Here is a 25264-nt window from a genome sequence, read left to right on the forward strand (position 1 = left end):
GATTGTTTGAGCGTTCATGAATTACTGAGAACCTGGAGTCAATGCAAAAGACTGCAGAGGTGGAACATTTAAATCACATTAAAGCTTGTAATTACAAAATAAACCCCGAATTTCACATGTACATTAACTTCCCATTATCCTCACCAAGAGGCCAATAAAAATACAAAGCTCTGAAAGTTGAAGACTAAAACATTCATGATAGTATACACGTCATAAAGCTCTCATAAATGCATTACTCTGCATGTGCTGACTCTGCAGAGAGAATATTTAACGAGAGATGATATGAAAGTAACAGAACGCCAGAGAGCCACACTGCTAGGTGGTGAGAATTACAATGAAATACAAATTATAGTCATGCGTGCAGTTTAGGACACGTGAAGTGCTATTACATGATTCCCAGCCAAGTTCAGCCAAGCAGCCAGTGAGGCTTTCTAATATAAATACGGAGTTGATACCATTTGAGTCATGCTCGGCCTGCACAGATTTTTGTGGGCTAAAGGAAATATTGGTACACTTCATCCTCTGTGCCAGTAGCACTCACTGAAGGGAGACAAATGAAAAGAAAAAGAAACCCACAGCACACAGGCATGGAGCTGCATTCTTCCAAAACACCAGTAACTTGGTGTTTTGGGTGCTGAGAGCACAATTTAACATGTCTGTGCGCAATCTATCGTAGGTGTTCAGACAGGTAAGAGAACAGATCATGGGATAAAGGAGATCACGCAGAAACTGATTTTATATAGTTGTTTCATGAAACAATCTTTGTTCTTCTTAAAGTTCAATGATCATGATTGTGTTACTATTTTTAACATTTTCACTTAGGAAGTTTTTTTTTTTTCCCCTGCTTGTGATGTTTTTCCATTTAGTGAATTCCTCCAATTTCAAATTCATAACTATCTTTATACTTGATGTTAGAAGTGCAATTTTTTTTACTGCCTCCAAAAGATGAAAATCTGATCAAGTAAAAAAAGTAATAAAATCACTTAATTTAAAGTAGTACCGATCACAAGCTACTTGTTTATTTTAAATAAACGCATTCACGCAGCATCTCCATATTTGTCCCAATCAGTGCACTGAAACACGGGCGTGTGCGGAGGGGAAACGGGGCGACACCTTTCAACACTTTAAGCATATATATTGATGCTAAATCTTTTGTACCAGGAGGATATACAGGATTGTAAGTTAACTTGGGAAGAAATCTTTCTTTCACCGCTTTGTAGACCACTCTACCATTTCAATAATACATCTGTATGAGGGCACAGGGCTACACGGGAGCTTGAGAATCATACATATCACAAAAGTTTCTAATAAAATCTTTTAATCTAATTTAATTTTAATTTATTCATTTTAAATGCTGAAAATACCCCAGACCCCTTAACTTTAGAGGGGGCTTTGGGTTTTTCCTTTACTTCGTCTCTCCTTCGTGCACACAGATGTTCATGCAGTTGTAAAAATAAACACATTTTTCTTTTGTTTATTTGAGTCTAAATTGCTTTCTTGAGCTTTCAGAAGTGGCTCCAGGTGTTGTGAGAGAGACTGGACTGGATTTACAAGCGTGTAAGTTTGAGAGCTTTGTGCTTCACCCTTTGGATTGCGTTAGCGTTTTTGGCACGAGGAGAGCGGAAATGGGCAGTACACTTTGGGAAGCAGAGGGTCTCATGTGCGCGTGCTGAGCCACACTCCTCGGAGGAGCTCGCGACCACTTCGCAGCAGCATGAGGACGTGAGCAGGTCGGAAGGAGCGGCTCCTGAGTCCCGACGTGCCTCTTCTCTTCCTCCTCGATCACGCCAGCGCGCTCAAACTGTGGCCGGCCTCAGCTCTGAAACCTCTGCACACCAGAGAGCCAGCGGCGCGCGGCCGCTCCGCGTGTGCTCCTCCGTGGCAGCAATGATGCTCGCGCTCACCTTCACCTGCCGCGCGCTGCTCCTCTTCTTGCTCTCGGAGTCGGTTCAGACCGACAAGACGGCGGTAAGACCCGAACTCTCATTTCTCTGGCAGTTCTGTAACAGCAGCGGTGCAGGCGCAAACATGTCTGGAAAAATAAGGTTTCGCTTTATCGAAGCGCGTTCACGGGTCACTCTAACGTTCCTGATTGGACACAGCGGTTAATGCGTTACTGGACTAATGGACCTGACCACAGTTATAATAATGTGTTGTTCTGTTCTGCTTAGACTTTCCTGTACATTCGTGTCTGTCTTGTCTTCGATCCTCAAACTAGTAACTGTAACCTAGTTTAGAATAAGTGGGTTAGTTTACTTAACTTTGTTAAACTTTTACACATTTGGACAAAAACAGTTTCCCGTAAACAGAAACAAAATCTAAAGGTGTATTTTTTGAGAGTATTTTTTATTTTGAGTATTTTTGAGAAAAATTAACCAAAACTGCAGTAACGTTATGTCTGTCTAAGAGCTACCAAAGTGAGTTGTATCACATAAACAACACACGTTAAAGATGAAAAGTGAACAAAACTAGCCGCACAGCAGGATTTCATGTGATGTTATGATACAGTCAGATCCCGCAGATTTTAAATAGGATCTAAAGAGGAAAATGTATAAATTTATAATTGATGCACATTTAAGCAGATCACTTCCACCTTACAAGACTCACAAAGTAACCTTATATTAGACAGAATTATCTGCTCTTCACAGGTGAATGCAAAGGACAGAAAACAGATCAAGTGCAGTCATATAAATATCTTTCAATCATAATCAATGACATACTCAATTTTCATGAGAATTGCAAATCGGTCTGCAAAAAGGTCGCCGCGCCTTTACAGCCTCAGGAAACTCGATCATTTTCACACTGACTGAACAATTTGAATTTTCTTTTATCGTTCTTATATTCAGTCTGCTTTATCTTTTTGCTTGGTGGCATGGTTCGGTCAGACCTGAATCGGATAGTGAGATGCTCCAGTCGTCTGATAGGCGAGTCACAGCCCTGTTTAGCCTCCCTGTACTCTAAACGGGTACAACAGATGGCTTTATCAATTCTGAATAATGGTTCCCATCTTCTACGGGGTGAATTTTTCTTTTTAAATTAAAGAAAAAGTTTCTTTTATCTTTTATACTTACCAAATATGTGTCTATCAGGTTTAAATAGGTGTGTGTGTTAGTGAAGGGCTGCCAAATGCTATCATATATCAAGAAAATTTGCCTACGGGTATAAATAAAGTAACCTTGAAGGAGGGCAGGACAGCAGATCATGTCCATGATGCACACTTTATTAGCTACACCAGGCTAGTACTGGGTTTGGTCCATATTGACATGGCACATTGAGCTTGTTGTCATGTTCAAGAAACCTGTGTTTTATGGCATGGTGTGTTATCCTTAAGTAGCTGTCCGAAGATTTTATCTGGTCGTAAATGGATGGAAATGGTCAGCAGCAACACTCAGGTAGCACTAAGGACCCTGAAGTGTGCCGTGAAAACATCCCCCACACCATTACACCTTTGCCACCAGCCTGAACTATTGATATGAAGCAGCTTTCCTTTTGTTTATTGTTGACCCTACCATCTGAATGTTGCAGTAGAAATTGAGACCCAACAGATCAGATGACATTTTCCAGTCTTCTGTTCTTCTGGAGAGTTTTCTGTTCTTAGCTGGCAGGAGTGACGTCTGCTGCTTTAAGGTCCGATGTACTGAGTCTTCAGAGCTGCTCTTCTGCACACCTTGATTGTAACGACTGGGTGACTTTGAGTTACTGTTGATCTGAGCTTCCTATCAGCTCAGATCGCTCTGATCATTCTCCTCAAACGTCTGTCTTCAAAAAAGTGCATCACTGGATGTTTTCTCTTTTTTGGATGATTCTTGTTCATGTTTGTTCCTTTTGTGAAAGGTCTGTGAAATTAATTCATCATCAGGTGGAAAAACAGTCATTATTTCAGATATGTTTGTAAGGTACCGGTAGTTACTCAGTATCTAACCCGGACTCTGGCCTAAAAACCTTTAAAGTCAAAAGTTTATCAAGGTAATAGGTACAAGCCATTTTTAAAAACGTGCATTTATGAGGCATTTAATAGGCCATTACATTTGATATGAAAGAGGATTGACTATATTCCATAAAAGTTGTTGGCGAGCTTCTTGGAAAATTGCAGGTCTTGGGTGGAACAATAGTATTAAAGACTTTAGTTTTATTGCTTTTGAACTACTAGCCTTGAGTTTTATTCACATTTGTATGTTTCATGCAGATACCAACAACCGTAAGATTTAGTTTGATTTGTTGGACTTTAACAGAAAATATCTGCATGTATACTCACAAATTAGCTGCTTTTGTGAAAGAGTATCATTCCTCTAAAGTGTAAAGGTTAGTTTTCTCAAAGAAAAGTAAACCAAAGTCGACCCCTTTACACCAAAATTCTACCCAAGCTTAAATCTTCCAGGAGGACCAAGTTAAAAAAACACAAACGGAGCTGCAGCGGCAACAGCGCTTTTAGTGTGGGTAAGAAAAAAAATCTTGCAGCTGCTAAATGTTAAAAAGTGTTTTATCTGTGTAATTGAGTATTACTGTTCAGGGACTGGCCACTAACAGCAATGCCACAGTGGGTCTAAACTGTCTGGTTTTATCATCTTCATAATCACTTTAGTCAAAGCGAGCAGTCGTGACACGGCCTCAGAGGAGCGTTTGTATTATTCTCTTTATTCTGGCCCACACGATGTTTATATTCAGCACAAAGACATTCATTAATCGGGTTGATTTAGTAGTTGTCCAGGGTTTGTGAGAGCTCCCTGGAGAGCAGGAGGGTAGGACCAGCCAGCAGGACCACAACACACACACACACACACACACACACACACACACACACACACACACACACACACACACACACACACACACACACACACACACACTGCGCTGCGCTGCCAGGCAAATATTTAAGCTGCTACTCATGGGAGATAGACAGGTGTGTGTGTGTGAGAGAGAGAATGAAAAACAGCCCCAGTAATCCTGCCATATATTTTACAGTGTGCTAGACAAATATCAGCTATACACTGAGTGCGTGTATAAATATTATAGAACATGAAATATGGCACGCTGACTAAAGTCACTGCACACTGCCAGAGGCACTCTGAATAGAAATACTTCAGTGCTAACATGGGGGGGGGGGGTAAAAAACAGAGCAACAGTGTTACGTTCTTAAAAACTACTATTTGGAATAAAGAAATAATGCAAGAGGCCAGCTGGAAGTTTACCTGAAAATACCATTTCAATGTTTCTGACTACTGGTATTCCTTTTCAGCTCAGTACAATTCAGTTTTACTTATATAGACTCACACACCAGTCATTTAATACACCAGTATTGGAGAGAGAACCTCAGGAGATCTCCAGTGAGAAGCACTTTTCTATTTCAACTGGTTGAAAGTGGAGATAGAGAAGAAGTGCAGAGAGAGATTAAAAACAACAAACGGCTTCGTTTTCAGGAGTGAAATAAAAAACAGATTGGCACTGATGGCCTCTTTCCAGATGTGCAAACTGCCAATTCCATGCACGCCTTTTAAACCGAGCACCAGCAGTGTTTCTGGATCATGTGCACGTACGGCTTCTTTGCACGGCAGAGCACTACCCTGCATGTGTGGATGGAGAGGTGCACTGCAGATGATAAACATTCAAGCCTTCATAGTTTTACATTGGGAAGCAATGTTTTGAAATTGTTCCTCAATTTTTAGATGTGTTTTTTGTCGACTGGTCAATCTCTGTCCATGTTTACGTCTGAGAAACCCTGCCTCTTTGTGATGCTCTTTTTATAACCACTAATTTTACTGATGGGGTCATAATTAACCTAATTAGTTATAAAATGTCTCAGTTTAAACATTTGATATGCTTTTTATTTTTAGTCATGTTTATGAGATTTGCAGATCATTACATTTACATTTTACAAAGCGTCCAAACTTTTTTTGGAATTGGGGGGCTTGGGTCCTGGTTGGTGTGTTGCCGGGGTTGTGGGCGGGTGGGTGTATGGGGCCCCAGCCCTGGCACAGGGTGCTGCCAGTGCATCGAGCCACATGGGGGGCTCTTCAACTGGTGGGGGAGGCTGTTACATCTTGCAGAAGCTTTCCTCTCTTCAGGAACTCTCTCTGCAGGAGGGGGGAGATACAGGAGAGGTGGAGGAAGATCTCAGCCTGGGCGTCTATTGTCTTGTGTAGTCTGGAAGATGAGTGAATGACGGGGTGGGTGCAGTTTTCTATGTGGTGGGGTCGGGTGGGCTGTCCCGGGCTCTGGGGCCGGGCAGCGCTGCTGAACTGGGCCCCGGTCCGGATGGGCCTGGGCCCCCTTTCCCTGGTGGGTTGCGGAGTATGGGGGTGTCACTTGCCCCTCCCTTCCTTCCCTCCCTCCCCATCTCCAGCTGCCTCCCTCTTCCTGCTGCACCACAATCACCCACACATGCAGGGCCTTGGGGTAAAGGTGTGTCACCAGGGTGCAGGGGAGGCATCCCCCCCTCTGTCCCCTTCTGGCTTCTTGTGCCTCAATTTTATCCCACAACTTAGACATTCACATTACTCACACTCTCATTACACATACATATAGGATCTTGGGGGTGGGCACGCTACACGGAATCCAAAAGACCATCAGGGTGTACACCTCACCCCTGGCGTGGTTGCCCACCTCTCAATTTTAAATACACGTAGACATTGAGGGCTAGCAGGAGGGACCATGTGCTTACCTGCTGCTCTCTGGCAGGTAGCTCCATGCCCTCCTGGGGTTTAAATGCACCTTAGAACACACATGCATCAACATTACATATGAGCAGGCGGAGGGAGGTTTGGAGTCTTCACACACCCCCGTTCTCTGCGACCTGTTGGAGCGGGGGGGCTAGGAGGAGGAGTTGGCCGTCCGATTGGGGTCTGGAATGTGGGGCCTCCCTGCTGCTGCGGAGTCGGGGCAGTCTGCTTCTCTCCACACCAGGGAAAAGGGTAACACCACCTGGGTCTGGGTGCAGTTTGCCCCTTCAGGGGCAAGGGTACCTACCCGGGGCTTAGAGTACGCTTGGGGAGTGTGATCGTGTGTACAGCGTCTCTTTATGTCTGTCTCCACGTTGGTTGAGTGTGGAGTAAGTGTATATGAGAGCATGAGGGTGGGAATGGATGTTTGTATCTGTGTGTGTCTGTATGTCTGTGTCTATATGTCAGGTTGGGTATCAGACGCCACCTCTCTGGGGACACCTCAGGCCCTCCAAGGTTTGGAGTCCTATCTCCCCCCACCACTCCCCCTTCCAGTGGCAGACGCCCTCAGACATCGGTGCGTTGGTGGTTCTTTGTGTCCAGGGGTGGGCGTCCAGGTGCACACCGGCTCACTCCTGGTGGCTGCTTGTCGGGGCCTGGAGCCTGGGGCTCGCTTGGGCCCCTTCGGGGGTGGGGTGCCCTCGACGTCTCGGCCTGGGGCTCACGAGCACGTCACTGCAACTCCCCCTGGCTTCTGCTCCGCGGCTGCTGAGTGAGCCCTCATCTGGGACTCTCCTCAGCTCTTTCCGGGACAGTGGCGCGGCTGCCCCTCTGTTGGTCTTCCTTGGTCTCTTGTGTTCTGGGGGCCTCTGGATGTCTGGAGTTTTGATCTCCTCCATACCTGCTTCATGTCCTGGAGGACGGGGCTGTGGCCCCCCCACACCCTCTAGCAGATCATTACATGAAGGAACCTTTTAAAAACAAGCGCGTCCATGCTCACAGGTGTACACACGGGTGATCACACACACAAACTACACCCTTTTTGGCTCCTACCTCAAAGCACACTGTGTTCTGTTGATCTTATGTGCTGCACAATAATGTTTAATATTTAGATCATCGTGATGATGTTTATTATGTTGCTCTTTTTTTTTTCTTCTGCTTGTTTTCTCTTTTTTCTTTCTCAACAGGTGATCCAGGTGATTGATATATTTATTTTTTGTCTGCTTATTTTGTTGTTTTGTTTTTTGCCCTTTATCCCCGTTCCTCTTCTCTGCTGTTTTTCTTTCCCTCTTTCTTTTCCCCAGTCAAGTCTGTCCCGTATTTAGCAAGTGAAAATAAAATAAACAATAAAAGGTGAATCAAATAGACCATTATGGCAAGGCTGGGATGGTCCATGTGGTAAAGTAAATCCGTTGGGCATCTTTCTTCGCCTTTAGACAATAATTCTGATGCAAAAGAGCCAAACGGGACAGGCAAAAGAAGAAAAAAAAAAAGGAATTGGGGTTGTGATGTCTCAAGAAATCAAAAATGTCTCTTCCAGTTATAAAGAATTAAAACTACATTGTTAATAATAGCATCAATAAAATAACTTTTAACATTGTATATTGTTTTAGGTTTCCCACTGTTGCCTGAATGCATCGTCATAATAGTTTTAAAAAATATCTCTGCATTTGTAAAGCTTCTGTCTTCTTTCTGCTCGCTGTTTCCTGCTGGACTGGATAGAAGACTGTACCATAAAAACCCTGACAGTGTTTGACAGCAGCCTGGCCTCTGAGTGAGCCCCTGGCATGCTGTAAAATCCTGACAGAGGCTGTAGTTGTAGTTGGTGAATGATGAATGATGACAAGAAGTGATGTCCCTGCAGCTCAGGCTGGAAGATGCTGAACTTGACCCACAACATCTCCTGTGGGAGTCCAGCTGTCCCGTACCTCCTTCTGTTTTTTTTTTTGTTTTTTTTGTATTAGTGCTTTTTACGAGGGACATAATATCTTTATAAATAAGATCTCTATGTTGAGATAATGTGTTTGGATTTTACAGTATTAGGGCCATAACCAGATCCAAAAATTCACAAAGACATCAAAGGAAATTCGTACATAAACTAAACGGTCAAAGGTCTTTTACTTCTTAACGAGATGTCCTACACGATCACTGAACGAGAGTATGTGCAAGAAGAAAATTCTCCATTTTGGAATCAGTTTTATTAAAGTCTGCAGGGCGTCCTACTTGCAGAACTGTAATGAAAATGTAGTATGTTGCTTGACTAAACATAATAAAAGCTAAACCAGTTTATGTTAACTTTTCGTGGACCAGATTGTATGAGAAAGCTGTGTAGGGCATTTAAAGCCAATAAATGATACGAAGCTGGACGGTGATGTTAGTCTCATCTCCCCATGCAGCTGTGAGTCTGGAAACTGTAAAATAGCGAATGAGAATTTGGCTGGTGCTACAAATTCAGAGGCGTGTGGATATTCCGGTGTCTGATTGCTTTAATTCCCCCACCAGAGTCAGTCATTCATGTCCTCTGCTCTCACTGGTAGTTGCTTTAGGCAACTATTCCTCCTCACTGAAAGCAGCCAGTTGAGGTGGTTTGGGCGTGCCTCCTGGATGCCTGGGGAGATTTTTCAGGCAACTCTAGTTGGGAGGAAATCCCAGGATGGACCCACGACACGCTGGAGGGATTACATCTCTAAACTGGCTCAGTGTCCAGCGAGAAGAGCTAGAGGAGGTGACAGGGGAGAAGGTGTCTCACCTGATAAACAGCAGAAACTGGATGTATGGTTTGAAATATACAAAAAAGCTGGTCTCCTCCAGTCGCACCATATGTATGTGTAGCAGTGTGATGGTATGCGTCTTCTCAGGGAATGCATGAAGAAAACAAGGTGATGTTTGTGCACACACATCTGCACCTGAGATGTAAACATGTCATCATCATTCATCTGTGTGTGTTTGCCCTTTAATGACCTGCTGCATAAATGAAATTCAGACTTTTAAAAAAAAATGCTAAGCGAGTGATTCCCCACGACACAGGCAGTTTGTTCTGACGCTAAATCCCAGCTCGGGGTGTTAACAGGCCTTTCGTCAGCATCAGCTGCTCTCTCACGCCAAACATCACACGGCAAAGCTCAGGAGATGAGTTTTTCTGTTTTCCTACAGCCGCCACTCTGAGGAATCTGGAAGGTGCGAGGCAGGAGGAGACAGTGGCAGCTTGTTCTCACTTTCTCTGCTGCTCGCACACACTCAGGCTCGAGTTTACAAGGCCAGATACATTGATGCGAATCATTTTAACACTGAGGAGTCGTTGGTGTAGTTGTGCCTGACAGACAGGAAAGCCAGTCTACCAGCTAGACTCCTGCTCCACCCTTCAATCCTCTTGCACCTCCTCTAGGCTGCTTTTTCACTAATAAGTTTTTATTTTTTCTCTGTCCTCAAATTAATTTTTTTATTCCTTTCATAACTAAAAACATATTTTTCATTCATCATTTATTCCCTTGGCAGTGTTTTATTCATTTATTATTTTTTCTTAATTGCCTCTTTCTCTTCCAGGATGCATTCCTCTCATTCTTCCTTTTGTCCTCCGTGTAAAATCCACGACTCACTCTGACCTCTTCTGAATCAGCTGATTGAGTTCGTAGCGTTCAATTTTTCAATTTTTTACCTTCATTTCTGAGTCACCGGCTGTTGAATTACTCAGGGACAATGCAAACATCACAAAGTACATTGTGGGTAAATGTCCAAGGATCATATCAACATGTGGAATTGGTGGCTGGCCTAAACACGTCACAGCATAACGTGCGTGAACAAATACCCCACAAATCTCAATGAACTGAAGCAACACCAACGAAGTGTGGACCCCTAATACCTAAATTATTACATTTGCAAAGCCACGTCATAACAGTCTGCATAAAACCAGCAAATGATTGACATGTTTGCTCACTAAAATAACTTAATTGGTCGTGTTTGCTCTTGTGTCTGAGGAGAGAGCAGCAGCAAAGCTTTATTTGTTCGCTCTGTTTGTGTATCTTGATTTGTTCACATTAATCTCTACAGTCAATACATTAATTAATGTCCTGGCATTAAGGCACAGAGGCCTCATTCACCACTAAATTATGTCAGCAATGTTTGACACACCATAGCAAATTTACCCGTGTGTCTCAGAGTGTGTGTGAGGAGAGAGGGGAGGCCAGCTGACAAAGAGGCTCTGATGAAGAGCGAGAAGGTGGAGTTAGCAGCCAACTCTGTATGTATTGTATAGGCGTGAGCTGAGTGTGCACCACCTTGTATGTTTGGGGAGTTTTCGGTGAGTCTGCGAGGCGGTGTGAGGAATCTGTGTGTATTTAAATAGAGATGTGTGTGATTGTGACTTGAGAGTGGGCTTTCAGGCTCATGTGGGAGTAATTTAGGTCATCGCACTCACCAGATTCTCCATGAATCAATGCCTCTTCTCCTCCCTTTTCCTCTCTCTTTGTCACAAGTTTACATGTTGTGAATTCTCAGTATCTTTGGAAGAATTTGCTCTGAAGGTTTGTCTGTTATATCTGATCATGCACAACAAAATTCACAAGAATTTTTCTTCTGGGGCCTTTCTGATCCCCAGTGTCTCGAATGTACCTCTTCTGGTATGTTTGAGTGGTGCCCAGTAAAATGCAGTAGCAGTATTAGTCCTGTAAATTGTATTTTCATGGCAGTGTAAAAACGTCAGAATTATTTTGGAAGCAGTTTGGTGAATTGTGAAAGATTAGCATAAATTGTACGGCTCAGAAAAGAGGAAACTGTGGTGTGCAGTCTAAATAGCTTTTGGCCATGTTTCCACTGCCTTCTTAGAGCTTTTAATGAGAGTTCTTCCAAAATATTATGCTGCTTGTCACGGACTCATTTTTCATTCATTATATTTACCTTGAAAATTAAAAAAAAAATCACTTAATGCACCTTAAAGTCTCCCCGTGAGGCACAGAGCCAATCACAGCTCCTAGAAGAAATGGAGACTGTGCAGGAAGAATCAGAAAGACTTTATTTATCCCCAAGGCGCAATTAACATACAACAGAGCAGTTAAAGATAAGAACAATAAGAACAGGCAATAAGACTGAGATAATAAATACACAGAATATACAGTTTTAAAATTACACAGTTTAAAATGAAAGTGACTGAAAGGTGAATAAATAACTATAAAAGTTGCCATTCTCCCTCAATTAATAAAGTTTATCCACTCAGTTTGCAAAGCTGGAGCCAGTTTACAGGTAAAACTGCAGGTGTGAGAAAGACACGCTCCGTAACGGCCTTTCCCGACACATTTGTGAGGCCGTTTATTCTCTTTTCTCTCACTCGTTTTCTTTTAAGCACTCTTTCAAGTCAGACAAAGTTCTGGTCATTTTATCCTTCACAGCTGTAGCGTGACGATCTGCCAAAAGGAGACAGCGACTATAAATACACAGAGAGAGGTGACACACTTGGAGGACACAGCTGAACTAAATCAGGATAAGATGACACAGAGAAGTAAAGCTAAAACATGCACCAGACACAGTCTATCAATAGAAAGTAGGATGTAACAAGACAGAAAAACACCAAGCACAGAGACTTTTAAATGAGATACAAGGACACGGGAGAGAGAAACTGAAAACTCATAGACGGATATGAACAAACTATAACCGTGAGCAGGATTCCACCACCACCTCTTCACAGACGGCTGACATGTCGAAGCTTTAAAACCTCTTTTTACTGTCTTTTCCCTTCATAGTGTGTTTATAACTGACATGACAATCAACGTACACTCTAAATGTTTCCTGTTTGCAGCCCTTCCTGATCACAGAGAACATGTGGCCTCGTGGTTGTGTGCTGGACTGCCAGAGGGGGCGCCACAGACCTGTGTGTGGCAGCAATGGCAGGCTGTATAAATCGCTGTGTGCCTTTCAGAGGGCACAGTGCATCAACACACAGCTCCGCCACGTCCCACGGGGACACTGTGCAGGTACAGGGCTTTACAGCGACATCATCACAAGCTGTTCTTAATGTTTCCCATGATGCTCTGGTGGTGAGTTTACTGGCTTAAAAAATCTGAACTGAAATAAACTTTTCTCATGTTTCTATCTGAATTTGAGCTGCTTTATATCACGAGTACAAAAAGACGCCTGTTATTAATCAGCTGTAGTTTCCTGCCACCTCTGCCTGCTCTTAATGACTGTTTTAATCTTAAACCGGGAGCATAAATAAACGGACACCACTGTGCTCCTGTCCTTCATTCAATCAGCTTAAAATGTTCTTCCCAAGTGAATCAACTCAGTCAATAGAAACATTCTTCTTAAATTAACAATGACTACTTTTTATTGGTCGGCAGAGCAACGGTATGCACATCTGTGTCATCAGGATTCATGATTTCCACTCTTCCCATCTATAGCAGCACACATGGATACTAATTTCCTCTGTTTTAGATCCGTTGCAGACTAAATGCCAGCTGGCCCGAGCTCAGGGCCTTGAGGCCAGAGCCCGCAGCCGTGGTAGTCCTGCAGCTGCAGTTTTTGTGCCTGCGTGCGGTCCCGAAGGTCACTTCATGCCCATACAGTGCCACAACCAGACCGGATATTGCTGGTGCTCCACGCCTGATGGCAAACCTGTCAGTGGTACCACGGCCCTCCATGTGATCCCCAACTGCACCGGTCAGTTATGTTTTATTCAAAGTATTACAGATTGTTGGCAAAAACCCCAAAACAAAACAACTTAACTGTGAAGGACTTTAAAATAGCATTTTTATGTATGTTAAAAAAATGCTATTCTAATGCATGTATTTGATGTATTTTGGTGAGCTCACATGTCACGTATGGAAGCACTGATTTAATTTGCCTTATTTACTGTATTCAGGGTTTTCTTTGATGTCTTTTATTAAAACTGCTTTACTTTGTAATGAAACTCGAGTATTTTTGTTTGCATGGACTACTTTACCAGCATACATGTTGCTACCTGCAGCAGAGAATGAAGGAGTAATTTTCTTAAGCTCTTTTCATACATAAGTGACAGTTTCTCACATGTATCAGACAGCAGGAAATAGTCTACACTAATAGAGCACTAACAGTCTGTGCGTGGACTTGGTTGTGAAGTCTTCTGGTTTCATGCATTTCAGTAAAAGTAGCGATTGTTCGGTATTTATCAGCTCCAAGTGTAACAACAATGGCTCAGTTTCACTGTTGATGTCAGAGAAATACAGATACACCAGCACTCGAGGATACATGCAAACAACAGCCAAGGCTGTGTGTAGGCCTGAAAAGGTGGAAGTCCTCTAATTCTTCAGAACGAATGTTGAACTTTAGTCTGTTGTCCACTCTGAGCTGTGCCTGTTATTCTGAACAGATCACCTCACCAAGCTCGTTCAGATCACCGATACAGATGCAACTCCAGTCAAAGGTAAGAAGACGCTTTATTTAAATTGCACAAAGGCAGTTTTGTCCTTGCTTTAAAATAACTGTGGAGCACAGTGTGCACACACTCATATGTTTCATTCACTACAGGTTAGATGTGTGTCTGTATGTTTCTCATTTGTCCTTCGTTCTGCCTTTTCCTGGCATCACACGCTGCTTGTTTCTCTGCCAGACACATCTGCAGGGACTTAATAATTCACAGAGCACTTCACATGCCAAGACTCTAAAAATGCCTCTTTGTCTGATTTTTTCCCTCTACTCTCATTCTTTTTTGGGTCCTTTTTTACTTCTTTACATTATAAAACATAAAAATAGTACCAAAAAACTCACCCAAGAGGAAAACAAACCTAATGCTCCATAACGTCTCCGAGATATTCCACTCCAAGTCAGAAAAGGTTGCCAGGTTTGGTCTGCTCTAATTTAAAGGTCATTTACTCTGACATTCAGATTTTCTAAAGCAGCAGTCCCCATCAGGTTTATGCTCTTGTCCAGTCTGGCATACATAACTCTACTACGTGCTGCTGCAAAATCTTATACTGGCAGCATAAGTGTAGTTTTCGTGAGCCTTTATGGGTTTATAAAAGTTTTGTCCCCTTACAGATGCAACTGAGGATTTTTGGTAAAGGTTTGTTGAGCTGCTCTGCAGTGTCATGTAGAAATGTAGCACTTCCTCTAAGTTTCTTGTTAAATTTAAAGTATTTATTGTATTGTGTTTGTGTTTTAAGTTTTTAGATTGTAACTAATATTTATGGACATCTTCGCTGTATAAATCTCAAGGTGGAACATACCCGATTTCATAATTTCCTTTCTCTGCTTTTTCACATGCTTTCCTCCATCTGTCCAAACGATCCCCCCATCTTCTTCTTCTTCCATTCACTCTGTTTTCTTTTATTTCAGATGGAGACGTTGGACCTGGACCTACGCTGGACCCTAGAAAACCTGCAGGTGAGAAAATAAAAACCTCTTCTACTAAAGATAGTTTAATGCATACGTGGGCAGAACATAGCTGCTATGATTAACCACTGTGAAGCTCACTACATGTCATTTATATACCAGCACGTCAGTTTCAATTAAAGATTAGCTGTAAGTGAGGAACAGAAAGCTAATTTTCATGTTTTGTAAAGTGGAAAAACTTGAAACATACATCACATACAGGACTCAGAAAATTACTTTTTTTTTTAGGAACTGGGGTATATATTGAATCTTCTAACAAATGTAAAAAATAAATTGATTATCATTTTACATGTATGGGTTTTAATTTGTTTCATTTTTCATCTTCATCTTAAACAAACAAAACCATATAACACACTGACGATACAGCAGAGGTTCCAGGGTCAAGTCTTTTCTGTTTCAACCCTCCTTAACATTTTTAACTTTCCAAACTTTTCCTTTTTTAATAACAACTACAATGTGACAGTGCTGCTCATTGCTTTTTCACAGCATCAGATTTAACATAATATAATATATAATATGTAACATGGCACTGGTTCTTGAGAAAAAGGTCTTTAACCCTTTAAAGCCATCAGCGCGAACTATCGTATGTCCACCATGTCCTGCCCGAAACCGGAAGGGACGTCATTTTGCGGAAATGTACCGTAGTTTTTTTACCATCAGGGCCTCATGAGCCTGTACTTGTGTTTTTAAAAGTTATGTTTGACTTTATGACTTTCTGTGTCGTTTCTGGGATGCTTAGGACTCATATTGCACTGCTGGAAATAGTTTATTTTGATGCATATGCTGCTTTTTTTTTTTTTGCAAATTTGCACTATAATATTTATTTTCGTTTTTCCTGCAGTATATAAAAATTGGTGTATTTCAAAAATAAAACTATGAAGACACTCAAAATAAATTTCCTGTGGTGGGAAACTATTTTGTGCAACTGTTTTGTATTTACAGTTTTGAGGGATAAGCCTCTTAAATTTCTCTAACTACAAATATATGTTAAAAAAGCAAAAATGATTTTTAAATTTTTTTGTAGTTTATTGCACTTTTTTGCAATTTATGTAATTACTATGCACTTAATGCATACATATTATTTAAATTTGGGCTATAATGGTTGTATTGATGTATATCAACTTGAAATGCTCCCAAAAATGGCTCCACAGCATGTAAAAATATAATATAAGCTCTGGCGGACTTGGTTCTATGGTAGGTCTTAAAGAATTAAACAAACCCCACATAATATCACTCAGAAGCAAACAACATGGTGAAGATAAAAAGCACTGAGCAGCTACAGAGATAAGTCCTCATGAGTTTAGAGTAACACAGTGGATGTGTGTGTTTGTGGGATACAGAAAGCAAATGTCGACTTGTACACCGATGACCTGTCAGTGGCTGTTTGCAGCTTGTTCCCTTTTGTGGCCCAAAAATTCGCTTTCGGTTTACGTTAAGATATATTTGGGTCAGTCCTGGGTGTTAAACAGTGGGGATGTTTTGATAAAGGGAAAAGCTCTGTGTTCCTCCCAGTGTACTTGAAATATAATATAATATAAATATAACACATACGTATACTGGATGCAGTTTTTTTTCATGTCACGTTGTGTTATTGTAGCAGATATTCAGCTGAACGACCTCTAAGAAAAAGGGAAATACTCTGAAATCTTATTTGAAAGCTGTTTTATTCTCATTCAGAGTTGACGGCGCCTCCTTTCTGGGTGACCATCCTGATGAACTCTGAGTCACGAGGAAACCGCTCACTCAGACGACCTCCTGGTAAGAGTCGTATATGTTTATATATGTATATGTATTCTCATATATGACACAGAGACATATATATATACAGAATTGTTTTGATATAGAGAGTGTGTGTGTGTGTGTGTGTGTGTGTGTGTGTGTGTGTGTGTGTGTGTGTGTGTGTGTGTGTGTGTGTGTGTGTGTGTGCGCAGACAATCCTCAGACTTGTCAGCGTGAGCGAGCGTCTCTGCTCTCTCAGACTCGTCAAGCCCGGGAGGATGAGCGTTTCATCCCAGAATGCACTGCAGATGGGCGTTACAGCCCCGTGCAGTGCCACACTGCTACAGGTTACTGCTGGTGTGTCAGAGTGGACACTGGGAGGCCACGACCAGGCACCTCAGCACGGTAAGAAATCTGTTTGTTCGTTATTTAGCTCATTAGTGTGTTGGAAACTTGACTGTTATTCCTTTTAAAAACTTTCTCTTTTACTGTCTTTTCTTTTTTTTTCGCTCCTCTTATCCCCTGTCCTCCCTTCCAGTCGTCAGATTTGACTGGTTTTGCAGTCACAGAAGCATTTCATGTTAATCATATAATTTTACACCAATTACTGTCACTGCTCCCTAGGTGGATTTGCCTTAAAGGAAAGACACAGAGCAAATCAGAATAAATTATGGTCGGACTTTCCTGTTCTCGAGGGGCTTTATCAGCGTTGTTGCTGCACAGCTGCTTTCAAACTCCTGGGAGCGAACTGGTGGATGTTTTCTTGTGATGGTTTTGGTTCACTGATGTGAGAATAAACTCCCTTAGGCCTAATGCGTTTTTTAAAATTTTTCTATCTAATGTTTAAGCACTTTATGTGGTTGGACTTGTAATTCTGTAAATAGAAATCACTGTCAGCCAATTAAATCAAACAGCTGTTTCCCCCTTTAGCACACAAAACAAATCAAAGCATCAGATTTGTGTACATGAAAAGAAGTGCCAGTCATATTTTGCATTTATTAATTCAAATTCTACTGCTCAGTCCCTCTGTGACCTCAGTAAACCAGGAGTTTACAGTCTCAGCTGCTGGTTTCAGTCTGGTTTCAAAGGACCGAGATGACAGCGCTCACAATACTCAGCTGGGGCTTCGTCGCATTAATAAACAATAAAAAGCTAAAAATAAATCATGAAGTGAGATGAGCCATATAGAGTTTTTATTTTAATGTGTAGTTCCATGAAAATGTGATCAGTGATTCCACCCAAACCCTGTTTTTTACATTAAGTCCTTTTTGATGTTATTTTTTTCACATTTTCCAATTTGGTTGACTTTATATGTGATGATCGTGTGTGTGTGTGTGTGTGTGTGTGTGTGTGTGTGTGTGTGTGTGTGTGTGTGTGTGTGTGTTCACAGGAATCAAATCCCGGACTGCACTAGGGCAGAGGCTGCATCACTGGAGAAACCTCTGCCTGGTAAATATGAAAGTTTCTGATTGGTGGAAAAACAAAAATATACAGATTTAAAGCATCCTGTAAACATCTCACACATTTTCCATTTTCAGCCAAAATAACTGAAAAGCAGTTTGCCCAGATGTGAATTTCTCATCCTGTTTACTATATATAGGCCATTTGTTACGTGTCTGATGTCATGTGGAGGCCGATGATGTTCATATCATTCAGGTTACAGTCTTTACTCTGATCTCACAGGGTGTCCTGGAGCTCGTAAGAAGAAGTTCCTTCAGAGTCTGGTCAGAGCGCTGCAGGTGGAAGCACAGCATGCTGGGAGTCAGAGTCCCTACCAGTAAGTCTGGATACTGTAGACAGCAGGGGGGTGACGAGTGCAGCAGTGATTAATGATCTTCTGTGAAACTCACAGTAACATCTCAGGCTGTGTCTGAAATTGTTATTTACTCACTTTTTCATCATCTGCACGTACTCTCATGTCAGAATCTCTAAATAGAAATGAACAACATGTCTGTAGCAGGTCGAGTTTCTGAGAGTCCCAAAGTGTCTACATGTGGAAGTTTGTCTTAGTGCCTGAAATTTCAATATACCTCTCTGTAGAGAGAAACCTGACTAATGTGCAAGTATATTGGAGTAAGCAGGCACTGATTTAGGAAATATACGGTGGAAACAGTAGATGGCACAGTTATCTCAGATAAAAATCATTTCTCAATAAGCAGACATCCGTTTAGAAGACCCCTACGAACTAAGCAGGCTGTGTTTGTATTATTTAAATATGTTTTGATTTTGTGAAATGGAACAGGCTTCAGACTCGCACCATAAATTTGCATTACGTCCGCTCTGTGCCTGCGTGCTCGTACAACGTGAAACCTGTAGATCTGCTTTAAATCAAGAGAAATTCTTCCGTCTCAGGTGTGTAATGTGCCACCTGTTGCACAGCAGGAGCTGATAGCGATTCCTCCGGTGTGTTGCAGTGCTGAGATGGTACGCAGAATTGAAAATGAAAACCAGTTCCACACATCGGTGAACAGTGCAGATTTGATCAAGCACCTGATAACCTGCAGGAAGAACAGAACGGAATATTCCCATCTGTTTTCCTGCGTTTGCCAATCAGCACTTACCTCATTCTTTCCATCTGCTCCTCAGTCTCAGTTTACAAACATGTTGTTGGCTCACTTCTTCAGGTTCATGCTTTTCATGCATCTGTGTCCCATCCTTCACCCACTTTATTATTCTCCACCAAACATGCACAGATTTTCAGCTCCAGCATATTTCTTCACGATAACTTTGGCTTTGCCGTTTCATTCATTCCAGACTTGTTTGCGGTTTGTGTCTGACATAAATTTGAAGCTTCAGTTGCTCAGCTTGCTTTATAACTGATAAGAGGGAACTGAGAAATCCATCTGGTGATTCTGTTTGTCAGCAGGCTCCCTTGTCCTTGTGAAATGGGATGTTTATTGAGTTCTGCTGGAGCGTTGTGAATAGTGCTGCTGGGTTTTATACGATCAGTGTGTAAACATTGAGACACACTGTCAAATCTGAGTACAGATGTGTGAAGATGTCGGCTGCTCCTTCTCTTATTCCGTGCTCTCTGTGATGCTAACAGTGATTTTAAGGTTTGAGTGACTTTCAAATTTAAGTTTTTCACTATTTTGTCACACAGAACTGTTTCTTTAAATGTGTTTTCTGTGAAAAGTGATTTGAAAAAAGAACCTGAATGAGGTGGCGTCCTTTACACCAGCAAAGTGTCTCATCTCTTGGGTTTTTGTGCCGCTTCTTTCCATCAGAGACTCAAACACAGATCCTTCCAGTGCTCCTTCGCCCACTTCAAACCCTCCACCCTCTGTGGCTCCTTCATCATCTTCCTCCTCTCTGGATAATGCCTCCGCTGATGCTGCAGAGTCTTCTAGGCCAGAGGTGGTGCTGCAGTGGCACTTTAGTCAGCTGGACGTGGACTCCGACGGGTGGCTCAGTGAGCGTGAGGCTCGACCCCTCCGTCAGTTCCTGCGGCGCAGACTGAAGCCACGACGCTGTGCTAAGAAGTTCGCCCAGTACTGCGACAGCGATCGAGACCGAAGCCTAACGTTAGAGGAGCTGAGGGTGTGCCTGGCTCTCTGAGGAGGCTTACCGTCAGGTATGCGACTGCAGTATAAACCCAGTGGTTAAGCTAATCATTTCTAATTTTTTCTAACTTGTACCTCTTGTTGGGAATGATTTGCATCACCCTTGCTTAACTTTCTGTGCTCTGTGAAAAAATAAGATAAATCTGAATATATCTAATACAGCTGGCCTTTTTACTCATTACATGTTTCTTGTTTGCCACAGATTTGAACTTGAACAGATTTTCCCTTTAAGATAATGACAGTGGGAAGAGAAGAAATTCAGGGAAAGGCTGGTAGACTATAGGAACGGCAGCTCTACGCGCCCTAACGACGTACTGCACATGCTTAACCTCCATCGAGCTGACGCTAACCTTCACACTGCTGCCCGTAAAAACAGAATATAATCAAAGTTCACTTAGACCATGACACAGTTCAATAAAACAGCAGCTCAGCTTGTTTCAAAATAACACGTTGAGCTCGCCGGTGCAGTCTAGCAGAGAGTAGAGCACACGCTGTGAATGCACCAATTCTTCGGAGCCGTTGAACCGATCGGCCTGATTAAGGACAGGTGCAACGACAGGGAGCAGAGTCTCTGTTCTCACTCCAGCTGCTGCTCAGTGCGAACCCGCTCATGCTGCATGAAGCTCATTTGATACGTTTCTCCAGCCAGGTTGATGAAGTGATCGTTTTCGGCTCATGCTCGTCATGTGCCATAGTTTAGAAACACAGTCACAGAGTGGGAATGTCTCCATGTTTCCTTTTGTCTTCAGGTTAGCACAATGTTTTGGAAGTGTTTTTTAAGTTGTATGGTTTAGATGGCAGCTAGTTTACAGCTCTGATCGTTGCTTTATAATTTAATATTTCCTCTTTTTTCTTATTTCCAGTCTCTTTTGTCTACTTCAGTCACCCCAACTGAAACTAAGCAGCTCGTGTTGGTCTGAGAGTTGATGAATGTCGAGCTAATACACAGATTATCAGAGCTATGAAAATAAGAAAACATGTCTGCGTGGAACAAACAGGATACAATTACATCTTATTAAATTCAGTTTCATTGTTTCCTCTGCTGATTGTTTCCTCTTGCAGCTTCTTATTACTGCTAAGAAGCTGCAACTTGTAGTTATTTTGGGAAAGCAAATCCATCCATGAAACAGCCTACGCCTCTGCTGTGGCATAATCACAGTAGTATAACTCCAGTTTCAGTGGTACTGAGCAGTTAGTGGTAGCAGGATTTAGATAAGTAAAAGTAGAAGCAGCAGAATATACCTACCTAATATACCTGGTGATATTTCAGCAGCAGTGGGATAACGCAGAGTTGTTCTCGTCTCAGTTTTCACAGCTGTCTCTCTCTCTCACACGGCTGTTAACCAGCCTCCTCATTGGTCTGCTGGCTGAGGTAAAAGCGTCTTTTCTCTCCTTTTCAGGCTGTTGATCTAAGGGGAGCCGAGCAGTTTGGGCTGGCAGCGAGACAAATTACACCCACGATGTCTGAGTGTTTATGTACCTTCGTAAAACGAAAACAAACGGTGGTCGAGGTGAAAAGGCCCATTTGTCAGGGGGCTATCAGTCACAGCTCGGTGGTGACAGCGATTCACTAATCAGCCCACCGCAGACGGCAGTGACAGCTCGACCAGTGTGTGTGTTTTTCTTAGTTATAGCAACACGAGTCTGGGATTTATTATAAGTTTGTAAGGGTCATAAGCTCGATATTCCGTCTTTCTCTGCCTGGATTTTTCTGTCATTTCTGTTGATGTAAACAAAACATCTGGTTCATATGGAGATCTTAAATCATGTTGCTGATTCCACCGACAAGCATGAAAAACACGATTATACAGTGAAGGACGGATGACAGAGAACAGCAGCATTTTCTCACTGTATCTGCAAACATCCTGTAGATCATTTTATATATTTTGTGTAAACTGAAAACTTCAGTTTATTTTTCCAAGATTTCACTGGCAGAGTTATCAAAGTACCATATTATTTAGAAATAATGTTGAAAATACAAGATTAGAGCAGCTACAAGGATCCCATTTAAAGTCTAGACTGACATCGTCAGTGACACGTCAGCTGACCTGACCTGAGAGTTGGCAGTTCGTCTTGTGATCGCAAGGTTGCCGGTTCGAGCCCCGGCTCGGACAGTCTTGGTCGTTGTGTCCTTGGGCAAGACACTTCACCTACCGCCCACTGGTGAGGGGCCGATGGCGCGATATGGCAGCCTCGCTTCTGTCAGTCTGCAGCTGTGGCTACAACTGTAGCTGCCTCCACCAGCGTGTGAATGAATAGTGGAATTGTAAAGCGCTATATAAATGCAATCCATTGTTATCATTTGCAAACCTTCACCGATCTGTATGAAAGTGACGGCAGTCAGTCAGTCAGATTGGGCTTGTTTGGAGAAACGTTGCCTCACACCAGCTGATCTGTGCAGTCTCCTTGGAATTGAAAGTAGTTCCCCAGAGGCGGAGGTCGGTAACAACTGATTATCAATCAAAAATTGATAATTCTTAGTTGAGGTTGTTGTTGTATATTTACTCGAGCATGACTCAGCCATAATAGTTAGACTGAATGACACAAGTGTAATCTCATTTGAGGAACAGCAGTGAGAAAGACCTGTGGGCAGCCTCGGCGTCAATGAAGTGTGACTGTAGAGATTGTATAGCATTAGAAAGCAGCAGTGCCTGAAGAGATGCAAGAGCAGGAATATAGAGTGGATACGAGGAAACAGGCCTCGAGTCTGGATGACCTAAAAGTCTTGCTTTATGAACAGGAGGACACACTGGTGAAATTAGGTTCTGCACAAAGGCAACAACAGGGACGGGAAGGGCAGTAAGAATCACTGCAGAAACTATGAAAAGTGGAAGTCAGCAAGAGGACAAGCAGAGCAGCAAGGTGAAGTGCAAAGATAAGAACTGGCAGGTGGCAGACAGAGGCAAGTGGACTGAGGAGCAGCTGCTAATTCAGAGATGAAGAGAAAGACAGGATAAAGAGAGGCACATGGGGCATTGAACTAACATGTGTCTGGGAGAGATAGCAGTGACCTCCAGTAGTGATGGAGGAGCCGACTCCCCAGACACGCTGCCAGTGGACCCGTCACTCTGCTGAGCTCGGTAAAACAGGCTAGAGTTGAAAAATAGTTTCCATTGATGTGATTCTATTGTCTTTATTTTCCTACCCTTCATTTCTCTTTCCCATTTTTTTGGTTCTCTTTCAGAGTCAAAGCGACCGAGAGCAACGAGACAAATCAGCTGACATCAAAAGGCAGCTCGTTTTAGTGATTAAGTCATAGAAGCGCCATCGTTGGGGTTGGAAGATCTGTTCTGTCGCCCACTTGTTCCTACATGGTCGCAAATTCCTGACACTATCGCTGTGGGGTGGAGCAGGGGGAGGTTTTAATGTGCAACCTCCAGCTCAGATACAATTGGCACTCCAGACAACCACTACAGTAATCTGATCCATTCTCAGCCACTTGCAGCTCAGTGTCCTCTGCTGTTTCACACCCTGCAGAGCCATCCAGGGGTTCAGCTTTGATTCTTTTTGGCTGACTTTTGCTCGTGATTCCAGACCAATAACACCAAGAAACCTTAATTTATTCAGTTACTGCTTTCCTTTTTCTCTTTTCATTAATCTTATGTGTCTTTTACTTCCCGAGCCTGCATCTCTTCTTCTTTGTACATACTTTGTTACAACACATACTGACAGTATATATTAACACATGTATACATAAGTATATGTACTTTTGTAATTTGTTCGTTAAGTTGTATTTTCAGACCACATCATCGACTCACAGCATTTTCTACTAAGTAATTGTGAGTTAAAAAAGGGAAAAACAGGTGTGATGGATGGATGTAACTTCAACCTTCATGTTTTTGCTGTTTGTAAATTTCAATAAATTTGTCATCTCATTTTTATTCATCTCAGCAGTCATACGTGTGAACGCTGTCTCGGCATCTCAGACTCGGTGGTTATCAATGGAGCCGCCGTGTCCTTCATTAGGTCTAACAGGAGGCCCGTTGGTTTCCACAGCAACAGCTGCCCGAGTTGTTGTCCCCTAATAAACTAATCAACAGATAAACAGGAAACAACAGAGGAATAGCATCTTTCATAACAGTCAAGTAAAACTTATTTCCCATCCTGCATTAGTGCCCGTCTCAGGTCATCACTGAGGCTAAATGTATTTCGACGGGAGATTAACAAGGTCCCGCGGCTTCCTAGCAGCCGGAGGAGATGATGTGCTTTCCTGTGCGACTTTGTGCCAGTTTCACAAACATACCTTAGACTGGAAATGCTGGAAATATGCAGCAGTGAGGACACCGTCCACCATTTTTGTTTAAGGATCTTATCCTGAAAGAAGTGCTGAGCCGTGCCACATCAAGACGACACAGCATGAAAGCTCTGTGCGATTGTTCTGCTCGAGGTCAAGGCATCGAGATGTCAATCTGAATTTATGTATCTGAGCCACATTCAAAGGTGACCTGACCTGACAAATAGTAATATCAGAGTTTGTGTGACTTTTTAATAATAAAGCTCACTTCAGTAGAGAAACTATTCACTGCAAGTTTTCAGTGCAGAGAAACCTTTTTTTAAATACACAAAATCTTATTCAGAGTAATCTAAAAGAATGACGGAGTGATGCTTTCTGCTTGAGAAATTGCTTGGTACATTGTAACTTTTCCTCTGAGGAACTAAAGGTACAGATAAAGTGAAGGTTTCACTGATTCAAATTAGACATCCTATAATATGAAGTACAATCCTTAAAGTAACAGATTTGAATCCTTTCATAACACTGACAAAGCCTGAGGATATGAACTATAATGTGTTTCACAAAAGAAATTATGTGATAAAAGTGGCTATATAAATAAAATTGAATTGAATAAAAGTCAGGATAATGTCATTTTGTAGTGCGGATTACAGCCTCGATTTTCTCTCTCATCCTTCATAAGATTAATCTGATGGTCCTCTGGCCCATCAGATTAATCTTATGATCTCTTGGAGGTG

At 42.3% G+C, this 25264-nt stretch overlaps 1 protein-coding gene across 5 annotated transcripts; it reads left to right on the forward strand.

Annotated features, from left to right (window-relative positions):
• The first annotated feature begins 1412 nt into the window (after positions 1–1412).
• LOC309687846 (SPARC-related modular calcium-binding protein 1-like) lies at positions 1413–25111 on the forward strand. 5 transcript variants are annotated; one of them, XR_014270874.1, is made up of 12 exons: positions 1413–1968; positions 12445–12619; positions 13080–13304; positions 13993–14046; positions 14958–15005; positions 16692–16772; positions 16946–17138; positions 18124–18182; positions 18417–18510; positions 19961–20307; positions 23037–23376; positions 23481–25111. XR_014270874.1 is itself a non-coding variant. In XM_082503084.1 (11 exons), exons 1-10 carry the CDS (start codon positions 1888–1890, stop codon positions 20289–20291), a joined length of 1341 nt encoding a protein of 446 aa, XP_082359210.1. In that variant the 5' UTR covers positions 1413–1887; the 3' UTR covers positions 20292–20307; positions 20499–23024. The 5 variants fall into 5 exon arrangements, 4 of the variants coding, with proteins under 4 accessions (XP_082359210.1, XP_082359209.1, XP_082359211.1 ...); XM_082503084.1 differs by lacking the exons at positions 23037–23376; positions 23481–25111 and adding an exon at positions 20499–23024; XM_082503083.1 differs by lacking the exon at positions 23037–23376 and having other exon boundaries at positions 1414–1968.
• The last annotated feature ends 153 nt before the right edge of the window (positions 25112–25264 follow it).

Source organism: Aulonocara stuartgranti, assembly GCF_965226115.1.
Source record: "Aulonocara stuartgranti genome assembly, chromosome: 14".
Classification (NCBI taxonomy): Eukaryota; Metazoa; Chordata; class Actinopteri; order Cichliformes; family Cichlidae; genus Aulonocara; species Aulonocara stuartgranti.